General features: G+C 41.6%; 2 protein-coding genes across 10 annotated transcripts; one reads left to right on the top strand and one right to left on the bottom strand.

Moving 5' to 3' along the window:
- Positions 1–327: 327 nt before the first annotated feature.
- Positions 328–2,423, top strand: gpr151 (G protein-coupled receptor 151). The gene has a single exon (XM_026918437.3). The coding sequence runs from the start codon at positions 475–477 to the stop codon at positions 1,756–1,758; it is 1,284 nt and encodes a 427-aa protein (XP_026774238.3). The 5' UTR covers positions 328–474; the 3' UTR covers positions 1,759–2,423.
- Positions 2,424–2,554: 131 nt separating this feature from the next.
- On the bottom strand, positions 2,555–21,634 carry tcerg1a (transcription elongation regulator 1a (CA150)). Of its 9 annotated transcripts, none has more exons than XM_026917988.3 (21): positions 21,493–21,634; positions 20,835–21,039; positions 19,837–19,992; positions 19,012–19,282; positions 18,005–18,241; positions 17,443–17,505; positions 14,057–14,245; positions 13,688–13,797; positions 13,457–13,545; positions 12,073–12,233; positions 11,594–11,672; positions 10,302–10,437; positions 9,335–9,424; positions 8,501–8,619; positions 7,861–8,011; positions 6,290–6,454; positions 5,799–5,981; positions 5,041–5,220; positions 4,836–4,919; positions 4,624–4,724; positions 2,555–3,597 (listed from the first exon to the last, which is right to left on the bottom strand). In XM_026917988.3, the coding sequence occupies exons 1-21, from the start codon at positions 21,537–21,539 to the stop codon at positions 3,396–3,398; spliced, it is 3,018 nt and encodes a 1,005-aa protein (XP_026773789.3). In that variant the 5' UTR covers positions 21,540–21,634; the 3' UTR covers positions 2,555–3,395. The 9 variants fall into 9 exon arrangements, with proteins under 9 accessions (XP_026773789.3, XP_026773785.3, XP_026773786.3 ...); XM_026917984.3 differs by having other exon boundaries at positions 14,051–14,245; XM_026917985.3 differs by having other exon boundaries at positions 20,835–21,042; positions 21,493–21,607.
- Positions 21,635–22,027: the final 393 nt, after the last annotated feature.

The following is a 22,027-nucleotide window of genomic DNA, read 5'->3' on the forward strand; positions in this document are numbered from 1 at the left end:
AGAGCTTGTCTTTTGTGCGTATTCATGAGAAGAGTTTTAGTTGTTAGTACAGATGAAAAAGATTGCACAAGTAATTTGATTCAGTTCTTGGGATTTGATAAGAAGTAAATTTTGTCGTATCACAAACACATTAAAAAAAACACATTTTCGATGCTCCCCCTGAGCATCCGTTCGGCGTAATCAAGCCCTGTGCGTAAAACTCGCTCAGTTTCCGGTGATTATGAGCAGCTAGTCTGAAAATCACAGTGTGTTGCAGCGCTCGTTAGCTGAAATCACTCTAATTGGCCTCGAGAGGACGCGGCGCTCCGGTCCGTGTGAATGCAGACAGTCAGCTGGGGAGGGCACCTGTCAATCACACTGCGCCTTTATAACCGCGCGCAGCCCGCAGCCTCCGTCAAGAAAACGCCCGGGTCCGAGGGAGTATAAACCGCGTGTGACAGACAGTTATTTACAGTCTGACTTCTTTCTGCGGAAATGGACAAACTTCAGGACGGGAACGTCAGCGCGCCTAACGGCACCTTGAACAGACGCTCGTTTCTGGAGAAAGGCGCATATCAGCACCTGCAGCAGGGAGAGCTGAAGGTGCTGGTGCCGGTAGCGCTGGGCGTCATCTCCGTGCTGGGCTTCATTGCCAACGCCACCGCAGTGGGAGTGCTGGTGGGCAACGCGCGCAAAAGCAAGCTCTCCCTGATCAACGCGCTCATTCTCAACCTCCTGGTGGCTGACGGGCTGCTGCTGGCTTTCGCCGTCCCGTTTAAAGCCACGGCGTACTCCCGAGAAGGCTGGACTCTGGGCTTAGTCGTGTGCAAAACGTGCGACTGGCTCGTGCACTCCTGCATGGCGGCGAAGAGCCTTACGGTGGCCATCATGGCCAAGGCATGCTACAGGTACGTGAGCAACCCGACCAAGCAAGTCACGATCCGCCTCAAGACCATCGTGGTGGTGCTGCTCTTCACGTGGCTCTTGGCTTGCGTCCTCCCGCTGCCCCACTGGCTCTTCACGTCGCTGCAGAAGGAAGACGGAGGACAGCTGTGCGTGCTCGAGGTGCCACCAGAAGCCCGCGAGTTTATGTCCTTTTACGTGAAGGCGTACCCTCTGGTGGCCTTTTGCGCACCGCTTAGCTTCGCGCTGCTTTACTTCTGGCGCGCGTACGGCCGATGCCAGCGCCGCTGCAGCAAGACGCAGAACCTGCGAGCACAGATCCGGTCGCGCAAGCTCACCCTGATGCTGTTCGGCCTGACCGTGGCCATGGCCACCATGTGGCTCCCGCACTGGGTGGCGTGGGTGTGGATGAGGCACGCAGCAGACAGCGACGGTCCCGTGCCGCCTGTGCTCTTCACCGTGGCCGCACAGTTCGTCATGTTTGCCATCTCGCTAGCCAACCCGCTCATAGTGCTCGCGCTGTCCGAGGAGTTCCGCGAGGGCTACAAGGGGCTGTGGCGGCGTCTCACGCTGCGCAAACACGCGCCCAAGCAGCAACCTAAACCCGGGCCGCACGCGCCCACTGCGCCCAGGTCACCCACCCCGCGACCCGAGGCTTCCGCCCACCTTCCCCCGAGGAATACCGACGAGTCCCGAGCCGACAAACAGCAGCAGCAGCAGCAGGAGGAGGAGGAAAGCTCCGGTAACGGCAATAAAGATGGCGTGGTGCCGCCCGATGTGGAGCAGTTCTGGAACGAGCGCGAGGGTGGCTCCATGTCTCATGAGAACGACCCCGTACCCTGGGAGCATCAGGACCCCAAAGAGGGCAAGCAGTAGCCTAAGACACTATACCTGAGAAGCAACACACACACACACACACACACCCCAACTCTGACACTCGCAACAGGAAGCTCAGCAGCTACAACCAAGTGACCTCACGGGAACTCGACCTACAGGCCAAATCCCAGAATTGGACACTATACAGGGTGAAGTCAATATTTCATAGCATATACAGTGCATTTATGCACACTCTAAAAGGTCAGGGTACCACCAGCAAACTTTAAGGCTTCTTACTGAGATTAGAGTTCCTTTCATGTTTCAAACAGGGTTCCACCAGTGAGACATGAAGATCCCCCAGAAGACAATCCTAGCAGTACCATTTGTGGACTATATTTATTAAACTCACATTGTTATTTATCATAAAATAACTTGAGAATGGTTTGGTTTGTTGGCTAAGTGCTCCTGTAGAGAAATGTTTCATGTGGTATATTTTGTGATCCAGATATACACACTTTATGTAGAGAAATTATGCTCTACATTTACATGTTTTATGTCTTTTTGCCTGATGTTATGAAGCTGTAAATAGCACATTTCTGGATTGGATTGTTAAATTAGCAAATTCCTTGTACAACTCTCCAAATAGTGTGAATTTATCTCCACAAATAGAGCTATTACACCTGTAAAATATGAGAGGAAATGTTTTAGAAATGTATTTGCGCAAAATAAATTATGTTCCAGATAAATACTAGGGCATGGCCTGTATTTTACATCAGTATCCCATTTTTCAGTAAGAAAACTAAACTATATATTGAAGTATTATTTTAACAAGAATAAAGAAATCTTATTTAATATGTAAAAAAGTAGGTTGCCTTTATTTCGGTCAACTTGTACAGAAACACCGAAGCTACAAAAAATGGTCATCTTTTCAAAAACATCTGAACAATTAAATTAAACCCCACTAGCAGCAGACTGGCACTTGTCACTGCTTTCACAGACTAACATTACATATGGTTAGTGAAGGAATTAACACCCATCCATTATTTAAAAAATATCTTACATTTTACACAAGTTGTCAGTTAAAATGACAGAAGAACCGAGGTGCTTCAGTAGATGAAAGCCACAGTGGATGACCGCAGTCCCAAATATGAGAGAGAAACTGTGGATCCTGGTTTCAACAAACCGTTTGTACAAAAGTCCAAGCGATGGGGAGCATGGCATGGCATGGCAGACACAGGTTCTGAAAAAAGTAGCGGAATAGGGAGGTACAGGTGGTCTTTGCTGCTCTGCCAATCCCGCTCCCGGACATTTTCCTTGGCACAACACAAACACAGCTAGCCATGCAGAACTAATGCAGATGTCCATCGTGCTAGAGGGATCAGGTGGGTTCGTCTGGGTTTGGAACAGATCCCTGCTTGCACTGCCACTCTAACCGTTTTAGACAGATGTTCTCAGCTGTCACTCAGGCCAGAAGTAAATTTTCACAGAATTTCATCAGCACACCTGCTTCCACTGGTCACCCAGCCTTAGTTCATTCAGATGTGCTGAGGATGAGTAGATAATGTACCAAAAACCTGCATTCGAGAACAGCGTCTGTTTCTGGCCTTAAGAATTTAAGCAATGGATGGCACTCTGCAAACAATGAGTTAAAAAAGCTGGAGGTCTGGAACGTGTGTATGTGTATTTGAGTTAGAAGATCACTTAGTGGAACGCCGGGCAGGCTCGAAGGCTGTGGGAGGGGGAGGGGGTCCTCTGCGCTCCAGCTCCTCCACATATGCCATGATGAGTTTATGTCTCTCATCTGGCATACAGTCCAGTACCAGATAGCGTTTATCATTCTGTAGGATCTTCGTTATATCCGTCAGGTGCTGCTCAGACTCCTGTATCAACTTACGAGATCTGATATGAAAAAATAAACATTGACAATCATTTCCACTATTATTAAAAATGAAATAAAAAACAATTTGTAATGAAACTACAGTTGAAATCAATCCATTAATAGAGTTCATAAAAAAACAATTTCACTGAAGCAATCAACATATTTTCTGAGTCTAAGAATTTAAACCATCTCTAAACATGTGCCAATATGACATAATGATGACGAAAGCTGCAACTAAGACTACTGGACATTTTCATCCTTTAACTGCCGAAGTGTGTGCCTCAGAGCACTTCATGGGTGCAGCAAAGTAGTGGCACTTTGAAAGTAAAGTTAGCACACCAACTGCAGGTGCGAGACAGCTGCCTTACAAACACCTGCCCTGTACCTCATATTACTCTATCATAGTGTCTCTAGAGAACAGGGCAGTCTCCCACACTATCATATTGTCTCTGGAGAACAGTGTGTAGCCTCCAATGCTCTATCACAAGGTCTCTAGAGAACAGTGTGCAGCCTCCAATGCTCTATCATAGAGTCTCTAGAGAACAGGGCAGTCTCCCACACTCGATCATAATCCCTCGAGAACAGCGCACAGTATTCCATGCTATAGCAGTGTTTCTAGAGAACAGCCCAGTCTCCCAAACACCATCACAGTATGTCTAGAGAACAGTGCAGTCACATATGCTCTAGCACAGTGTCTCTAGTGAACAGCAGTTTTCGGTGCTCCATTAAAGCGTCTCTAGAGAACAGCGCAGTCTCCCATATCACATCAAAGTACGTCTACAGAACAGCTCAGTCTCCTACTCTCTCTCACAGTGTCTCTAAAGAACAGAGCAGTCTCATATGCCCCATCACAGTGTTTCTATAGAACAGTGCAGTCTCTCATGCTCTATCAGTGTCTCTGGATACAACTCATACAAAGTACAAAAAAAAATATCTTACAAATAATTTTACGAAAAATATTCTATTCCATGAACATTTGGTGCATCCCCAAGTCAAATCTAGCTCAGTGATGCTGTATGGCAGGCCATGGTTATTTAACTACTCACTTGTATGTGATGAACTTGGTCTCTTTCAGCAGAGTTCTGAAGTCTGCTTTTGCTGAAATGTGCTTGTCTTTAATGTAGTCTTCAAATTCTCTCTGTTTTTTCTGCAAAGAACGCAAAGTACACTCACTCACCAGATTAATCAGGCACATTTCTTTACGATTCTTTATGGCCTAATACAATGAATGATGTAATGAAGTAATAAGTGTTCCTACCCGATCACTACTAGAAAACTTCATACACCTTGGATCCTCTTTGATGCTCTTTTTGACCTCCTTCCATGTTGATGTCAGTGTGATCTATTGAGAGGAAACAAGTTGGTATAATGTTTTTATTTGCATTCCATCCACACAGGAGTATTCACAGTGATGCACATGATTAGATACATAAAAAATAAAGAGCAGATAATGGTGGTTGTACCATGGCCGTCTCGTCTAAAAGTTGGCGGAACAGCTCCTTCTTCTTTTTAGTTAGCGCCTCGATGTGCTCATTGAAAAGCCTCTCCTTCTCCTCTCGCTCCAGCAATGAGGAAGACTCCCAGCGGTGGTCTTTCCTCAGGGAACGTCGCGTCTCAGACCAGGAAGCATCTGAGGATCTGACCTGACATTTAGAAACACCGGAAAAGCTATGAAGCAATCTCAAACAGCTGCTTGTGTGTGAAATTCTGCAAACAGGAGCAAAGGCATGAGGAATAATGGGCTACCTGCTATCGTGGGTTCATCGTATCTTTAATGTTTTCCAAGTGGCCAGCTGTCAGTTACAGTTACATTTTCCCATCTTCGTCACTCTTCAGAGCCACACTGATTTTAATATATTTTGTTCATTTTTCCATTACGTAATGAGAGTTATGCTGACAGACTGAAAGGCAGTTTAGTCCCTGCTTTCATATAGCCGATTTAACTCATGCGAAGGGCTTGAAAATGAGCTAAACCAGGTGAAAACATGAAAACAGGAAACTGGAGTCTGATTGACTTTATGAAGGCCTTGATAATTAGCTGATGAAGTATGTCATCAGTTAACCGTTGAGCCTTACATGTGAGTTTGTAAAGCAGTTTGTAAAGCAGGAAAACCATAAAATACACTGCTGTGGACCTTCACACATGGAGTGTGACATAGCTTTTTACACCTGTCCATATAATTTGCAATGATTTTAGCCAGTGGTGGCATACACATCTCACCATATCAGACATGAGAGCTTTGAAGTGTTGCACAGCCTCCTCTCGTTTGTGCTGCTCTCGTTCACGGTCAATCTCTTTGGTCTGCTCAGAGCGAAACCGCTGCACTGTCCGCTCTCTTTCCCTCAGGCTGGCTTCGATCCGTGCCTGCTTCTCCAGCTCCTTTTCCTTCTCTGAATTTGAATTCTAGGGAAAGCATTAAGGAGACACAAACACATTAAGGACACAAACACAAACACATTAAGGAGACACAAACCATGGTTCCTGACAACCACTGCAAGTTAAAGTGGGCCTGAAACCAGAAAATGCCTCAAACTGAAAAAACTGCAAATTCTACATAACTGAATAAAAGACTATAAACAAAAACAACAGTGGTTAGTCAATTCCCTTTTCACTAGTATCCTATGAGGTGTGGGTGTATACAAAGAAAACAGATTTTATACTTATGAGTTTCGCCCATCTGGTATGCTAAATTGCAAATAAATCCCCTATACCTTGGCGAGCTTCTCCACAAAGCTTTTGAAGAGTTCCTCTCGTGCAGCTGACGTCTCCACTGCTTTATACCGGGGGTCCGTCTCCATCTTCTCCTTCACTTTGCTCCAGCGCTGCTGGCCATCCACATGGTGATCAGACAGCAACTCGAAGAAGTCCTGCCTCACCTAAAACAAGATGGATCACAATCAGCCTGACACACAGCTATTAATTTGACATCATATTGTCGCTAATATCCTTTCAGTTATTATTGCAAAGCTAAACTCTCATTACAATGGAGTAATTTTAGGCTACACGCAGTGGAGTCTGAGTTAAATCTGATGACTTGAATTGATGACAAGAATTGGAGGCTGAGTTGAATTTGATGACTTCTTCTATAGAAAACATTGCCGCATATACCATCCACTTCAATAGGAACACCTCTACACCTGCACTATTGTGCATTTATCTAATCAGTTAATCATGTGGCAGTAGCGCAATGCAAAAAAAAATCATGCAGATACAGGTCACGAGCTCCAGTTAATGTTCACATCAACATCAAAATTGGGAAAAAGAGTGATCTCTGTGACTTCATAAACTCTAAAGACTGTCGTGTATGAAAATCCCTGGAGATCAGCAGTTTCTGAAATACTCAAACCAGCCCAGCTGGAACTAGCAATCATGCCATGGTTAAAGTCACAGAGATCACATCACATTCTGATGTTTGATGTGAACATTACCTGAAGCTCTTGACCTGTATCTGCGTGATTTTTTGGATTGTGCTGCTGCCACGACTGACTGATTAGATAACTGCATGAATGTGCAGGTGTCCAGGTGTTCCTAATAAAGTGGACAGTAAGTGCATAACCTCCCTGGAATTGTACTTGTATATTTTTAGCCAAAAGAACTTGAAAGTTCACCTTATATGCCAATCCAAATCTAATTCAATAAGCAAGTGACTCAAAAACTAGTATGCTTATAAATAATGTTGATTTGGACAGAATGTATTCTGTGTGTAATAGCTGTTGTTGTATTATGTTCATGAAATAAATACGAACTGAGGAGGTCTATGAAATTTACTTTACAGTAAGAGGGGTCCCTGGCTGTAAAACTGTTGAGAACCCCTGATTTAAAGGATCTTTTCCTGTGCCCTGCTCTGACTGGTCATTATACTATGAGTAAGCGATGTTTGTTAAAACAGCCTTAGAGTTGCTGTAGATTGGCATCCTCTGGTGAACCCCACTCTGTGAAGACCTCCCCACCTATCACCCCTCCCCCAACAGGTGACATTTTGTTGCTATTAATGTTTTATTGGTGACCTTTAGCTGCCAAAGGCAATCAGCACAGTCACCCATTACTTAAGCATAACTACTGCATACCAGCCTGCATAAAGCCATGGAAGCACATATGAAGGGAACTACCAGTGTCCTATTTACTTTACCCCCAAAGCAAGTGTAGGTGGACTGGGTCTACTAATCCATGTCATCCCTACTTTTTGCTTGTATTCCATCAATAAACCACCTGATGAAAGGTCCATCAGTGCCCTCCAATCATCTACAGTGGAAATTAAGACTCTTATGGATATCATTCTCACCTTTTCACCTCGGTTCTTTGAGTTCTCCTTCTCTTTCTTTCTGAGAGAGGTCATGAACTCAATAAAAATGGCTTCTCTGTCCTTCATCTTCTCAATAGCTTTAAACCGCGTATCCCTAGCATGCTTGGCTGCAAACTCGCTGAATGTAGTTCTGAAAAATAAAATGCAAAAAAGAGGCAAAATTCAATTGAACATCCATGTATATTACATAAAAATATTAATAACAGTGCTACACTACAAACTGTGATAATGCATTGCTGCCATTTTCATCTATAGTTCAAGTCTAGGTTTGTCATAAATTTGTCGTACTCTTTACTCGTAACATAATTGTGTGCACAGAGCCCCTGCTTTGTATTGCGTGTTTCACCATCATCCTGTTGGCACAATATTTTGTCCTATTGTAAACTTGTACATGGTCCTGGATTGCATACTAGTATTCGAATCAATGGCTAACCAATTGAGGCGCTTGTATTTGAATGCTGACTATTTGGGTGTATGTTATGTCTTACATCCACACGAGATCAATGAGAAAATATTGGAAAAAAGTCAGATTTGGCAGTGTTTTCCTGCAGAGAGCAGCATTTTGTGGTGTGTCGTATGGAAAATGAAGACAAGTGATAAAGTTGGTCTTAGTGTTCACCTGACTCCCAGTCTGGCTTCTTCCATCATCCTCCTGAAGTCCTCTTTAGCTTGCATTATTTTGTTCTTCTTCTCTTTCCTCTCCTCTTCAGCACGGGTCTTTACGTACTGATCAAACACCTGCACAGAACCGAGTTAGGATTTAGGGCCATGAAGTGATTTTTTTCCCCCAGCCTAATATATATTTACTGCATCTGGAGCAGAAAATATGTTCACTCAAAAGTCATTTATAATGATTCAAAGGCTGGTGTTTACTTCCATCAAGAAACATTCACCCAAGACACACAGAAGTGTTCTTCTGCAGAACACTTTCATTAATTCTTCGAAGTCAATTGTTAATTAAGCTCTTAGCATGTATAATTGGCCCTTTCAGAAATAGGACTACTCCTTCAGAGAGAAGTGTTTGATAGTGGGAACTACTTACATAAGAACTACTTCTCTCATGTATTTATTGTTAGCATAACTATTTTTATTTATATATTATCTATTTTTAATTATATATTGTCATATAGACTAAGGAAAATTATTTATCCATGGTAATCTCAAAAAAAAATATATATATATATATATATTGTGGATGAAGATAAAGTTGAAAAACATGGATTCACTTGAGACTTTCTAAGTATAAGAAGTAAACTGAAAGTAAGCAGCGCTGATGCTTAATGTTTATGACAGCTGTTTATGTACATGTTTTACATTGTGCATAATTATGAATATTTGTATATGTTCAGCCCAGGCATAATACATTCTATAATATGATTGTGAAAGAGAGAGGTGTGTGTTTGTGTATCTCTGAATGCATAACAGTGTGTAGCTTTGAACAGTGGGCATGTACCTGCTTCCGTTCTTTGGGGTTCAAAAGCAGATAACGGGGGTCAAAGACTATCTTGTGCAGCTCTTTCTCCCATGTAGAAAATGCTGAAACCTGGCACAGACAGAGAGAAACAAATATAGAAACAAAGAGTGGGAAATGAGAGCTTTTAATGCCCCTTTCCTCTGTAGTTACGCCCATTCTAATGAGCAGGACATTCAGCGGGTGAGCTCTTCTGAGCACGTCACCCCACAGTGCCGATGTCAGGGTGTATGCCTGCCGCGTTTCATCCCCCTCCACATCAGCATCTCTAATGAATAACACACACGGCAGGGTGGCCCAGCACCTCCCTCCAGCTCTCTCCCCACACTAATTGGCAAGGACAAGACTGGGGTAATTAGTCAGGGACAAAAGGGGGAGTGATGGGTGCTCCTCTACATCTTTCGCAGTGGCTGATCTAGTTGCTACATTATGGTCTCTTTTAAGCACACAGAAGCTAAAGGGGGAGGAGGGTCTCACCTTGATGTCTGCTCCTTTTGACTGTATAAAGCTGCCTTTTATCTGTTGCATTGAACACATTGGCAAAGGGCAAATAGCTCTTGGCTAGCACCTTAAAGAGCTCTCAAGCACATACGTAACAGAGCAGTTTACTTTTTAATGTGAGAACCAACTAATCTGCTGCCACTGATCATGGTGAGGGGATAAGTGATGCTCATATTTGATGAGAAGATGAGATGAGGCTGATCAATGTTACTCTGATAAGTTGAAAGGTCAAGAGAGTATCTTAATGAGACTTAAAGCTTCAAGGCAACATCAGGTTTAACCTTTAAAGAACAGAGGCAAGAAAATCCCTTTAGGAATGATGAAAAATCTGAATCTCATATTAAATATCACTCAAAAGGTTATTTGGCCTAGCCAAGCCACAGCTTATATGTTAATACAAATAAAGGATAGAGCAAAGTGTGTGTTTAAGGGAGTACTTAGGTTTTACCCCTCTCTCTAGCAGCATATCTTTGAATTGATTCATCCGAGTCTCTTGTGGAACCACGGCTCGCTCCCTAGCTGCTCTCAGCTCAGCCTCCACTGCTGCTTCCTTCTCCATATCTGCCTCCTTCTTCTCCTCCAATCTGTGACACACAACATAAGAATTTCAAATTAAAGAAAAAAGACTTACTGAGCAACATAAAAAGAGGACGGATTATGAATTTTAGTTGTTAAGGGTATGACAATATACGTATTCAGGTCATTGTCTAATCCAGTTACACAAAATCTTATTTTGTGGGGACAACTCTCACTGCACAGTTGAATCATCTGTCATGCAAGTCCAAGGCCTATGAGTTATACACTCACACTGTCAAATATATATACCTACATTTCCCCTCAAACTTGGTGGGTCTGTCAGAATGAGTGCATAGTGTGTGCTGATTACACGTAAGATACTGCTGGCACTCAGCTCTGGTTACAAGAGCAGCGACTACGTCCTTCATATTTTAGAACTGCTCCATTTCTGTACAATTGCAATACAAAAGATGCCCTCTTTGACATTCCCTCACAACTTTATAATCTATAACAGCCACGTATAAGTGGCCAGTGGTTGAACAAGGGGAGGAGAGGGCAACAAGGAGTGGATTTTAAAATAAGAACGCACCTACCCTTGATAGCATAAAACATTCATGAAGCAAATTCCTTGGTGATTTACACACTAGATTGCTACATAGTGCCCTGTTTGAACTTAGCATATCAGATGTTATGTTTTTAATATATTCATATATTCCCCACAGCCACGTTCCAAAATCTAGTGGAAATGGCTGCAAAGAGGGGATGGATGCCCATGGTTTTAGAATTGGATGTTCAACATGCACATACAGTTGTGATGGTCAGGTGTCCACATACCTTTGGCCATAGTGTATTTTACTGCTCTGGCTTACAATTAGCTTACAACAGCTTTTCCATCATTTTTTGAGGATCCATGTTCTACATTTATGTAGAATTTGATCCCCTGCCCCTCCAAGGGATCATTTCAAAGTTCACTCAGCTAAAACAATGCTGGAATAGCCCTTAAGATGGCATCAGTTATTTCCCCAAAAGAGAAATGGGTTAGGGCAAGACGTTTAGAGCATGTTAAAAACAGTACTGAAATGGGGAACAGGATTTTTCACCTGTGAGAAAACTGTGGGTATATTTCATAGTAAGTATCAGTATGCAAGATAATTATTGGTTCAGTATTAACATGCATGTCTACATCAAAAAGAAAGAAAACATGAAAATGAAATGAACCCTCACTTTCTCTTCTTGGCACTGCTGGGCTCATCCTCTGATGTGTCCTCTGTAGCTGCAAGCTCTTGTTCCTGCTTAACAATTACTGTTCACACAAACACAAACACACACACTTACTTTTGTTAAGGACAGATGGTTTGGACAGGAGGAGTGGAAAATCAGCAAGTCATTCAAGACAGATGACACACAGGTCTTCAGAAGACATTACTAGAGTTCAACTACGATAATGTCCCTTGCATTAAAAGTTTAAGAGTTGACATGTCTGCGTTTGCCATAAATCAAATTCTGTTACAATCACTGATCCAGTGCTAAAATTAATACTGAATGGCATGATCATAGAATAAATGTCCAGTATTTAATACAAAATTGCCAGGCTACAAGTACTTCCAACACAAGCTAGAACTAAGACAATGTAAACAATAACCTTAAAGCCCCGATTTACTCTTGTGACCATGATTAAGTTTTAAGATTAGAAGAGCACTAACCTGACTTAGGGCCATTGTCCTGGCCTCTCTTGTGTGGTGGCTCTTGTATGCTCTTATCAACGTCAGCTCGCCCCACCAGCTCCTCCGGCCGTTCCCACATGGACATACGTGTGGTGGGGTTGTAGAAGAACACACGATCATCACCAGTCCAAACCACACACCTGACATGGAAACAGAATTGAACACAACACTGAAAGGTCTCTGTTGTGTCTATACACAGATAAATTCTCCATAAATTCCATCACAGCTCATATTTAAAATTGTCTACAATTTCCACTGAAGATCAGCTTAAATCAGGCAAAGATTTAAACAGACTGCTATATTTATGCAAAACACACCCTTTAAGTCCCCTGTTATATTCTGGTTCCAGAATAATAGTTAAAATAAATGTTTATGGAATATGAAAATAGGTTTGCGTAATTAAACAGAAACTTTGGATTAAGCCTTATGGTCAGATATTATGGTTGGATGAGGCACCTTTCATTGCATTGTTTTGTTTTAATATTAACTTATTTGTTAACTTATTAATTTATTTGTTTATTTCATATAATATACAATGAAAGTTAGAAATCTTGAGAGCAGTTTATTAGGAACACTAGACTAATACTGGTTTGGGCCTCCCTTTGCTCTCAAAACAGCCTCAATTCTTCCTGGCATGGATTCCACAAGATGTTGGAAACATTCCTTTGAGATTCTGGTCCATGTACACAGACTGCATCATACATTTTCTGCAGACTTTTCAGGTGCACTTTCATGCTGCAAATCTCACGTTCTACCACATCCCAAAGATGTTCTACTAGATTCAGAAGTGGAACCCAACATGGTCTTCTGAGGTTGTAGCTCATCCACCTCAAGGTTCGACATTCTGAGATACTTTTCTGCTCACCACAATTGTTATAGAGTGGTTATCTGAGTTACTGTAGCCTTTCTGTCAGCTCAAACCAGTCTGGACAATCTCCACCGACCTCTCTCATCAACAAGGCATTTCCATCCACAGAACTGCTGCTGACTGGATGTTTTTCCTTTATTGCACCCTTCTGAGTAAACTCTAGGGGCTGTTGTGTTTGAAAATCCCAGGAGATCAGCAGTTATAGAAATACTCAAACCAGCCCATCTGGCACCAATAATCATGCCACAGTCAAAATCACCGAGATCACATTTTTGGATTTAGAAACTTTTACATTTGAGAGAACAGTGAAAAAAGGTTGAGGATTTAAAATTACATGCAATAAAACTACCTGGTTCCTAAGTTGGCCTAATAATTGTTCAAATATTAACAGTAATATGTAATGATAATGTTAATATTGAGCAAGACAATCAAAATAATCACTGTATTGTACAGCTAGGGTTTTAAACATTAGTTGTGTGCTCCACTCCTGCCTACCATGGTGTGCCTGGAATGGGGTTGGTGGCTACAGGTTTGGATTTCTTAGCAACCTTCTCTTCTTCAGTCATCTCTACCTCCTTGGGCTCCTACAACCAAAACCAATCCCAAAAAGATTTAATAAAAAAAAAACAAATCCAGTACACTTCATTTATTAAATATAATCAGTGTCTTGTTTATGCAACTCTTCCACAGTGACACATTAGCTATGATAATCTAGCAGAAATTTACCTCCTTTGGCTCTATAGGTGGATCAATCTTGGGGCTGCCATCTTCCACCTGCATCAGCTCAGTATCCTCAGTATCTTCTGCAGAGTCCTTGGCCTTCTCAAGCTCCTTTTCTGTTATGGAAAATCACAGAGAGGTTACCAGTTACACAATCTGCTCCCAAATCATTCCAAGAGATAGATATATGCCCATGGCATGTCAGAACATGTACCCAAGTCAGGCCATAAGCTGGCCACGTTGTGTGGTCCAGAAACACTATTAAATTCAAAAATTTTGTCTGGATGTCAAGTTTAATTCACTCATATCTTATTTGAGTTTTTAACAGTGGCCCGTTTCAGGGAGTGATCACTCTGCCCCGCTACACACCCAGACCTTTGTCTTTGAGCTCCTCGGGCTTGTCCCAGGTGGTCTCCAGTGTGCGTTTGTTGTAATAGTAGGACTTCCCTTCTGCAGTTTTAAACTCTGACCAATCTCCTCCTAACAGAGGAGATGAGGTTGCTGCTACCGTCATCTGAGGAGGCATCATGGGTAAAAGGGGAGGTGCCATGCCAGGAAGCATACCTAGAAAAAACACACACACACACATTTGTCATAAACACACTGGGTCAGCAATGGCCAAAACTCAAAAACTCTGTTTCTAAAGACCTCTACTACACTTCACAACTTTGTGTGTTCAATTCCACAATTATTTATATACAGACAGGTCCATAAATATTTGGACATTGACAAAGTTATTGTTATTTTAGCTGTTTACCACAGTATATTGGACTTGAAATTAAATAATGAATACCTGAAAGTGCAAACTTTCAGCTTTAATTTGAGGGTATTTACATCCAAATCGGGTGAATGGTGTTAGCCAAAAGTATTCGGATAATTCGCTGCTCAGCTGTTCCATAGCCAGGTGCGTGTTATTCCCTCGTTATTTCACTCACAGGTAACCAGATATGGTCTACAGTTGATTTCAAGTGTGGCACCTGCATTTGGAATCTGTTGTTGTTAGCTATCACTGTCACTGCCAGTGAAGCAAGCCATCGTTAGGCTGAAAATCACAAGAAACCCATCAGAGAAATAGCAAAAATAACAGATGCGGTCAAATCAACTATTTGATGCATTCTTAAAGAAAAATCTGGTGAATTCAGGAACATCTAAAGGCCTGGAAGACAACAGAAAACATCTGTGGTGGATGACAGAAGAATTATTTCCCTGGTGAAGAAAAAAAAAAACCCTTCACAACATTTGGTCAGATCAAAAAGACCCTTCAGGAGATTAATCAAGAGACTTCACCAGAGTATTATACAGAGTGTTTACCACAAGATGGAAAACCATGGGTGAACCTTGAAAACAGTAAGACCAGATAAGAGTTTGGCCAAAAAAATAAAAAAATTAAAAAATCTAAACACGAACATACAAGCAAACAAAAAAACAAAAACAAAAAGCAAGCCTGTATAGTTCTGGAACATCATCCTATGGACAGATGAAACAAAGAGCAACGTGTACTAGAATGAAGGGAAGAGAAGAATATGGAAAAAGGAAGGAACTTCTTATTATCCAAAGCATGCCTCCTCATCTTAAGGTTGTGGGCATGTATGGCTGCCAGTGGAACTGGTTCCCTTCTATTTATTGATGATGTGACTGCTGATGAAAGCATCAGGATAAATTCGGAAGTGTTCAGGGCTATAATATCTGCTCAGATTCAGCTAAATGCTTCAAAACTCATTGGACAGCACTTCACAGTACATATCGACAATGACCTGAAGCATACGACGAAAACATCCCAAGACTTTTTTTTTAAGGTAAAGAAGTGGAATGTTCTGCAGTGGGCAAGTCAATCACCTGACGTGAATCCAACTGAGCATGCATTTCACTTGTTGAAGGAAAATCAAAAAAGACCCCAAGAACAAACAGGAACTGAAGACACCTGCAGTAGAATCCTGGCAGAACATCACCAGGGAGGAAACTCAGAGTCTAGTGATGTCTGTGTGTTCTAGACTTCAGGCAGTCGTTGACTGTAAAGAATTTGCAACCAAGTATTAAAAAACTACAACTTAATTTATGATTATGTTAGTTTGCCCAATTACTGGTCCCTTAAAAGGGAGAGACCATAGATATAAAGTGCTATAATTCCTACAATGATATAAATACACTTAAATTAAAGCTGAAAGTCATTTTCCAGTGAAAAACACATAGTAAAGGTACAAAAGATAAGGGTATCTTCCCAGTGACAATGAAAGTGAGGGTGTATCAGTAGCCCTTATTAAGCTAATATGAGAGAAGGAAAAATAAGCTGATATACATGTGAGAGAAGGAAAAATAGGAACCAGTGGAGTGAACAAAACGTCAATGAGCCTTTGAAACTGTATTGTTATCAAGTTGGGGGGGAAAAAAAAAACTGGCAGCAGGCAGACCCAACCTTATAGGTTATAGGATACAATCACTTCGTGTAAACCATTTGTTGCTATGCAGCCACTCTCTATTCCCTCCATCATTAGAAATGCACCACTGCTGACCAGATGTTATTTGGGTTATGGATCATTCAGCAGCGCGTGTTGAACTGGTTCTAGCGAATTAGGCATAACAGCGTTACTGAGATTTTTTTATACACCTCAAGGTCACTGGGTTGAGAATAGTCCACCAAGCAAAAATATCCAGCCAAAGGCATCCTGTGGTCAGAAACTGATACTGATTATGGGCCAGAAGACAAATAGCACAAACTGTTTAACTTCTCAATGAAAATAAAAATAATAATGTTGTTCAAATTTCATTCTAATTCAGCCTCACTGATCAGTTTTATATTTTGGCCCTTAGACAAGCTTTAACAGGATGGCTGTTGAACATGATTTCACTTAAACCAACCCTCTCCATGAGATTCTACGGGCTGTTCTTTAGAGTTCAACATTAATATAAAAACCTTGTGTTACCTTTTATTGTTTCATCCTGTGGGATCTCAGCCCCTGAAGCTGGCAAGCTATCTACAGTTAAAAAATAAAAAAAACTCTGAATACTCTATCTATTTTTGTGATTTTTCTGTATTCGGTTAGGACACATTTGTTTAGGTTTGACGGGCATTCTGACATGCTTTTCTGCCCACCATGGCTGTAAAGAGTGTTTATTTGAATCACCAGAGACTTCCTGTCAGCTTGAACCAGTCTGGCCATTCTCCTGTGACCTCTCTCATCATTTCTGCCCACAGAACTGCCGATCACTGGATGTTTTATTTCTTGCACAACCAACACTACACCTAAAAGGGCATACATGTGTATTTACCTTGCTTGCAGTTTAGCCCTCAAGAATCTATAGTGCTATTTCAGAAAGTTGGTGATTACTGGAAAATATCTTTGATATATTTTGAACAAAGTTTGCAACAAATCCAGGCCAGAAGGAAAACAAAGTGATCCCTGACTTCAGTTTGGGTGTCACCTTAAGAATTGCATTTGACACTGACAACACAACAATGCATGCTACAGCAATGACACATACCACAAATATACCACAAATAAATCACTACAAAATACAGAGAAGCACAAAGATTTGACAAGAACAGCAATTCATAGCTACAAGAAAATGTAAGCTTATGAGATGTTGGAAGCTATAAATTTATTGCCTGGGCTCTCTGCATTTAAAATCACTCTGAAACAATAAAGTCTTCAGGTTTTGGTTGGAAATTATGGGCTCTTTATAACTACAAGGTAAATACAATACATAAAGCATAGATGCACAACAGTCACCAGCATGCCGACTAGCGATGGAGAGGGAATTACCGTTCTTGCTGGGAGAGATAGTCTTTATATAAGGACAGCTGACTATCTGCATCATTGCTACACCTAAAAGAATCAAGTAAGCACAGACCATTGGTCAAAGAAAGACAGACGTCAACTACAGTTCACAGGTAACAGGCAGAGTGTCTGCAGCCCGCAGGTCAAACAACCAACAGCTTCTGTGTTGGTAATGACAATTTCCTCGGTCAGTCTGATACACTAGACTGACTATCTTTAACAAAAAACTCCTCTAAAATATACACCAAGCTTAAACTGAGGCTAGTAGCAATTACGTAATCTGCTTGTAGTATAATAATAATAATAATAATAATAATAATAATAATAATAATGAGAGTAATACTGCCATCTATGGATTACTCTCGCAAAGCTTTATCAATCAAAAAATTATTACAGGCTGCAACTACCACTTTCAACAGAAAGAAAGAAGGAAAGGACAGAAGGATGAAGATTAAAATCAATATCAAGGGAAAGAGGGAGGAGGCATTCAGATGCAGCACAAAAGAGGTGACACTGCAGTTTTCATCAAGTGAGAGATTCAACCTACCGGGCAGTGGAATGGGCAATCCAGGCAGAGGCACTCTGAAGGGTGGCACCATGACCGGGGGGAATGCTGGGATGGCAGCAGCGGGCTGTGGCACAGTGTGGGGTAATGCCACAGGAAGTGGCTGTGGCCCTGTTGTGACAGTGACTGCTCCTGCGGGGGCATTTACAGCAACTACGTGGGTCACAGCCACAGTGTGGGGGGCAGTTACTGCAGATGACAGCTCTGTGCCTTCTGGAACTGTAAAAGACCAGGAGAAGATATTAGATGAAATTGAGTCAAAATCACATATTATTTAGCATTAATATTTACATCCATCTTTGGCATGTCTAGGAGAAGAGACATCCCTGTAGGAAACTGGAATGGATAAGGAACACTCTATGCTATATACTAGGAATCATTTACAGAGCATTTACACTACTGAAACAATAAACAAAAGCTGCCAAAATGTGAGAATGTTACTACTCTGAATGTCCAGATTTATATATATATATATATATATATATATATATATATATATATATATATAATATTTTTAACTGTGGGCTAGGTAAAAGCACACAGTCTAGCCCTAGTGCTAATGCTTGTTCTGTGTACAGTGCTACAAAATTGACATTCAGCTACATCTGAATACTAAATAGCTGCTAACTTAACATTCAAATGCAAATAGTAAAAGATTTGTATCCTGTTCTTATACCCAACACTGCATATGTTTAACACAATCAGTACTGCTCACCGGTCCTCTGTGGGACCCGAATGCTATTACACTGTAATTCACGAGTTTCATATCCAATCATCACGTGTCACTCCGAGAATGAATTCTAGACCAGGATTTATGTAAAGCTGCTTTGTGACTATATCTGTTCTTAAAAGCACTGTACAAATAAAATTCAATCAACTTGAATTAAAGACACAAAAACCCTTTTAAGTAAACTTATCCACTGGCACAAATCAGAAAGAAGAGTAAAGTTCAAGCTGATGTGGGTTTGGAGCAGGTGTGTTCTGTCTACCTGTTCCAGGAGTGGGTAGGAGAGGCGAGACTACATTCGTACTGGGGGTGGAGGTGGAGCTCATGACTGTGGAAGAGGCCTGGGTGGTGTGTGTGGTACTGGAGGCTGCTGCAGCTGCTGCTGGGAGGTTGTTTGATGGGCTGGGGCTGCTGGATGCCACTCCTGCAGCCTGGCTCATCATCAGAGGCGTGAGTTCAGCCTGCTGGATCACCTTCACACCCTCTGGTTTTGCCCAAGCTGACTCTCGTGTACGTGCGTTATAGTAATACACCTGTATGAAAGCAAGCAGATTAGAGCTAGAACCAGAACTGGTGTACTGGGTGAGGCAGAAAAATAAAGTTTAGAAGACACCAGCAGCATATGAACATGTTTACATCTGAGTTACCAGGAGTAGAACTGCATGAATAATGTTTTTTCAAAATATGGGAGCAGAATGAAACCAAACTGCGCTATGGAGAAAAAAAAAACGATTCTGGTTGACCACATAATGTTACAGTGCACAGGTTCACAATAAAGTTTGTTCAGATTTAAATATTTCAGGAAATCATACTGTGTCTTAAAGCACACCGCCAAATGTGTGTATCTCCACTTAGGAACTTTTTTCCACATAAAAATATGTGAAAGATTTCCACATCTCACATCTCCTTTGGGAAAGTGGAAATTGGGGTTAACTTGTTTTAACTATTCAAAAAAAGTGTAATGGGCAGCAGCAATACAATAAATACAGCCCTTCGTGTCGGATGAATACACATTAGTATATAGGCTAGCTGGTACATACCTAACTGATCTATTTAGCATATGAAGACTACACATTAAGCACAATACCTTTCCCTCTGGACTCTTGTTTTCCACCCAGATCTCCTCTGTAGATGTGAGGGAAGGAGCAGCAGCAGGTGAAGCCGCAGGTGGAATACCAGGAGGGAAGATTATTCCAGGAGGAGGAGGCATGGCACTTACCGGTGGTGGAATGAACGGTGGTCTCTTAGAGGACCAAAAAAAAAAACAGCAATAGACACAATAAACTTTAGTTACACAGTAGTGTTTACATTAGTATCCTGAAGTGAGATGAACAAATATTAATAATAGTAATATATGTCATATGTGATGCGGAGGGCCAGCCTGAAGTTGATTAATTTCATATAACTGCATGGTTTGTCGTATTTGGGGAAAAGCTAGAAACAGGGAAATTCACTTATGTAGTCTTCTTGTACGCAAAGGTAAAATCGTGATATTGATTAAAATGTTTGATGTAAAATTCAAATTAACACATGTCTGGGTGGACAAACTTCAAGATACTTCCAAAAATATGTTCAGGGATGTTTTTTTTTTTCTTAAAAGATTAGCTGTAAGTAGACTATATAATTGAAGTTCCCAGTTTGTAGTTTTTCCCCCCACACAGAAGTAAAGGAGCAAAAGTAAAGGAGCAAATGGTGGCACAGGAGGTGCCATTTAATTCTTGCTAATTTCCTGATCAATGATTTGTTGTTAAGACCATTAAAAGATTAATATTTTTTGTGCTTGGCCCATTTTTTTTTTTTTTTTTGAACAGGAATGTAGAGGTGTTTCCCAGAAACACTTCTGTATCTAATCCACTCACAGCAGCACTGTGTGTGCTACCATGTCACTATTGTGCTGAGAATATTTCCATGAGTCAAATATCATCTTGTCAGCAGTGGATCTATTCTGTGTCCCTTTCCATTGATGAACAGGGTTGAGGTGGGCAGACATGGTAATTACAAGCTTAGCACTAAATCTAACCAATGATCCTGGTGCATTTGGTTAATAAATCAGTTTCTAATGCAGTGAAGTGTAAACAGGTACACCTGTAAATGGGCGGCGCCCACCGGCGGCGGCACGCTGGGGTCAAAGGGCATCCGTGCGAACGGGGCTCGCGCTGCGGGAGCAGGGCCTCTCATCACGGGGAACGGCGGAGTGGCGGGAGTGCTCAGTAACGGCTGCCTCCGCGGTAATGCCCCAGCCACCGGAGGGACAGCGGCGGGGAACCGGGGGGCTGACTGCTGCGCCATCCTGCTGATACACATAAAGTACATCGAGTCATACAACCAAAAACACACATAAACAGAAAAACACGGCGGGCATCATTCATTCAGCACCTCCAGCCTCCAGCCACATCCCACTTTTGCATCAGTTTACGACACCCTGCGTTAGGGTTGATTACAAAACAGCAAAACTAGCTATGAAAATCGCAAAATAGCTCCTAATTAACTGCAGCTGGATACACCATTCAGCTTAAACAGCACATATCAGAGACGAGCAGCCTCCGTATTGTCCATCTTAAACTAGTAACCACACTAGCATGCTATGCTAGGCACGTTAGCGCGCTAGCCTCCTACAGCCTCAAATTCAGAAAAAAGAAGTCCAAATGGGCAATTTATTAACTGCAATTTTTAAATCTCACCCTCGTTATTTATTAACTGAATATGTGTCGAGGTAAGTCAATAATATGAGTTAAAAGCTGACCTGTTAGCACTGAACCCAACGCTTTCTCCCTCCGTGTGTTCCGCCATTACAGGAACACAACAAAGCGCTAGAGTGACGCATTTCCGCCAGTAACGGCCCACAGCTACACCACATGCACTGTGGATCCAAATACAAACATATATATATATATAATATATATATATATATATATATATATAAAATCATTTAATGAATGACTTAGACACTTTTTGGGGAAAAAAATCATTCCCCAAATTGTGCACTTCATTATTTTCAGAAAATGAGAATTCCCTAAACAGGAGTGAATATCAAGCAATATTTTGCTGAATGATGGACTGTGGAGAATATTCCATTTTAGCTCCATGAATAAGCAACACAACACTGCATCGGTGTAGCTTTTAAAGACCATCTGAATCATGGCAAAACCAGCCCAAAGTCTGTCAAAGTGTCTGAGCACATTTCCTTCCACACAAGTCCAACTAAAAGTAGGCCTTTTGTCAGGTGAACCACTGAATCTGGCAACTTTGCTACTCAAACTTTCTGTTCATCCATGACT

Source organism: Pangasianodon hypophthalmus, chromosome 7 (assembly GCF_027358585.1).
Source record: "Pangasianodon hypophthalmus isolate fPanHyp1 chromosome 7, fPanHyp1.pri, whole genome shotgun sequence".
Lineage (NCBI taxonomy): Eukaryota > Metazoa > Chordata > Actinopteri > Siluriformes > Pangasiidae > Pangasianodon > Pangasianodon hypophthalmus.

Excerpts from the sequence above, each read along its gene's own strand:
- gpr151 (XM_026918437.3), top strand. The coding sequence starts at position 475 with ATGGACAAACTTCAGGACGGGAACGTCAGCGCGCCTAACGGCACCTTG.
- tcerg1a (XM_026917983.3), bottom strand. The coding sequence starts at position 21,539 with ATGGCGGAACACACGGAGGGAGAAAGCGTTGGGTTCAGTGCTAACAG. Across the intron at positions 19,283-19,836 it reads ACAAGAGTCCAGAGGGAAAG|GTGTATTACTATAACGCACG; the intron begins GTATTGTGCTTA and ends GCTTTCATACAG. Across the intron at positions 3,598-4,623 it reads ACCAAGTTCATCACATACAA|ATCTCGTAAGTTGATACAGG; the intron begins GTGAGTAGTTAA and ends TTTTCATATCAG.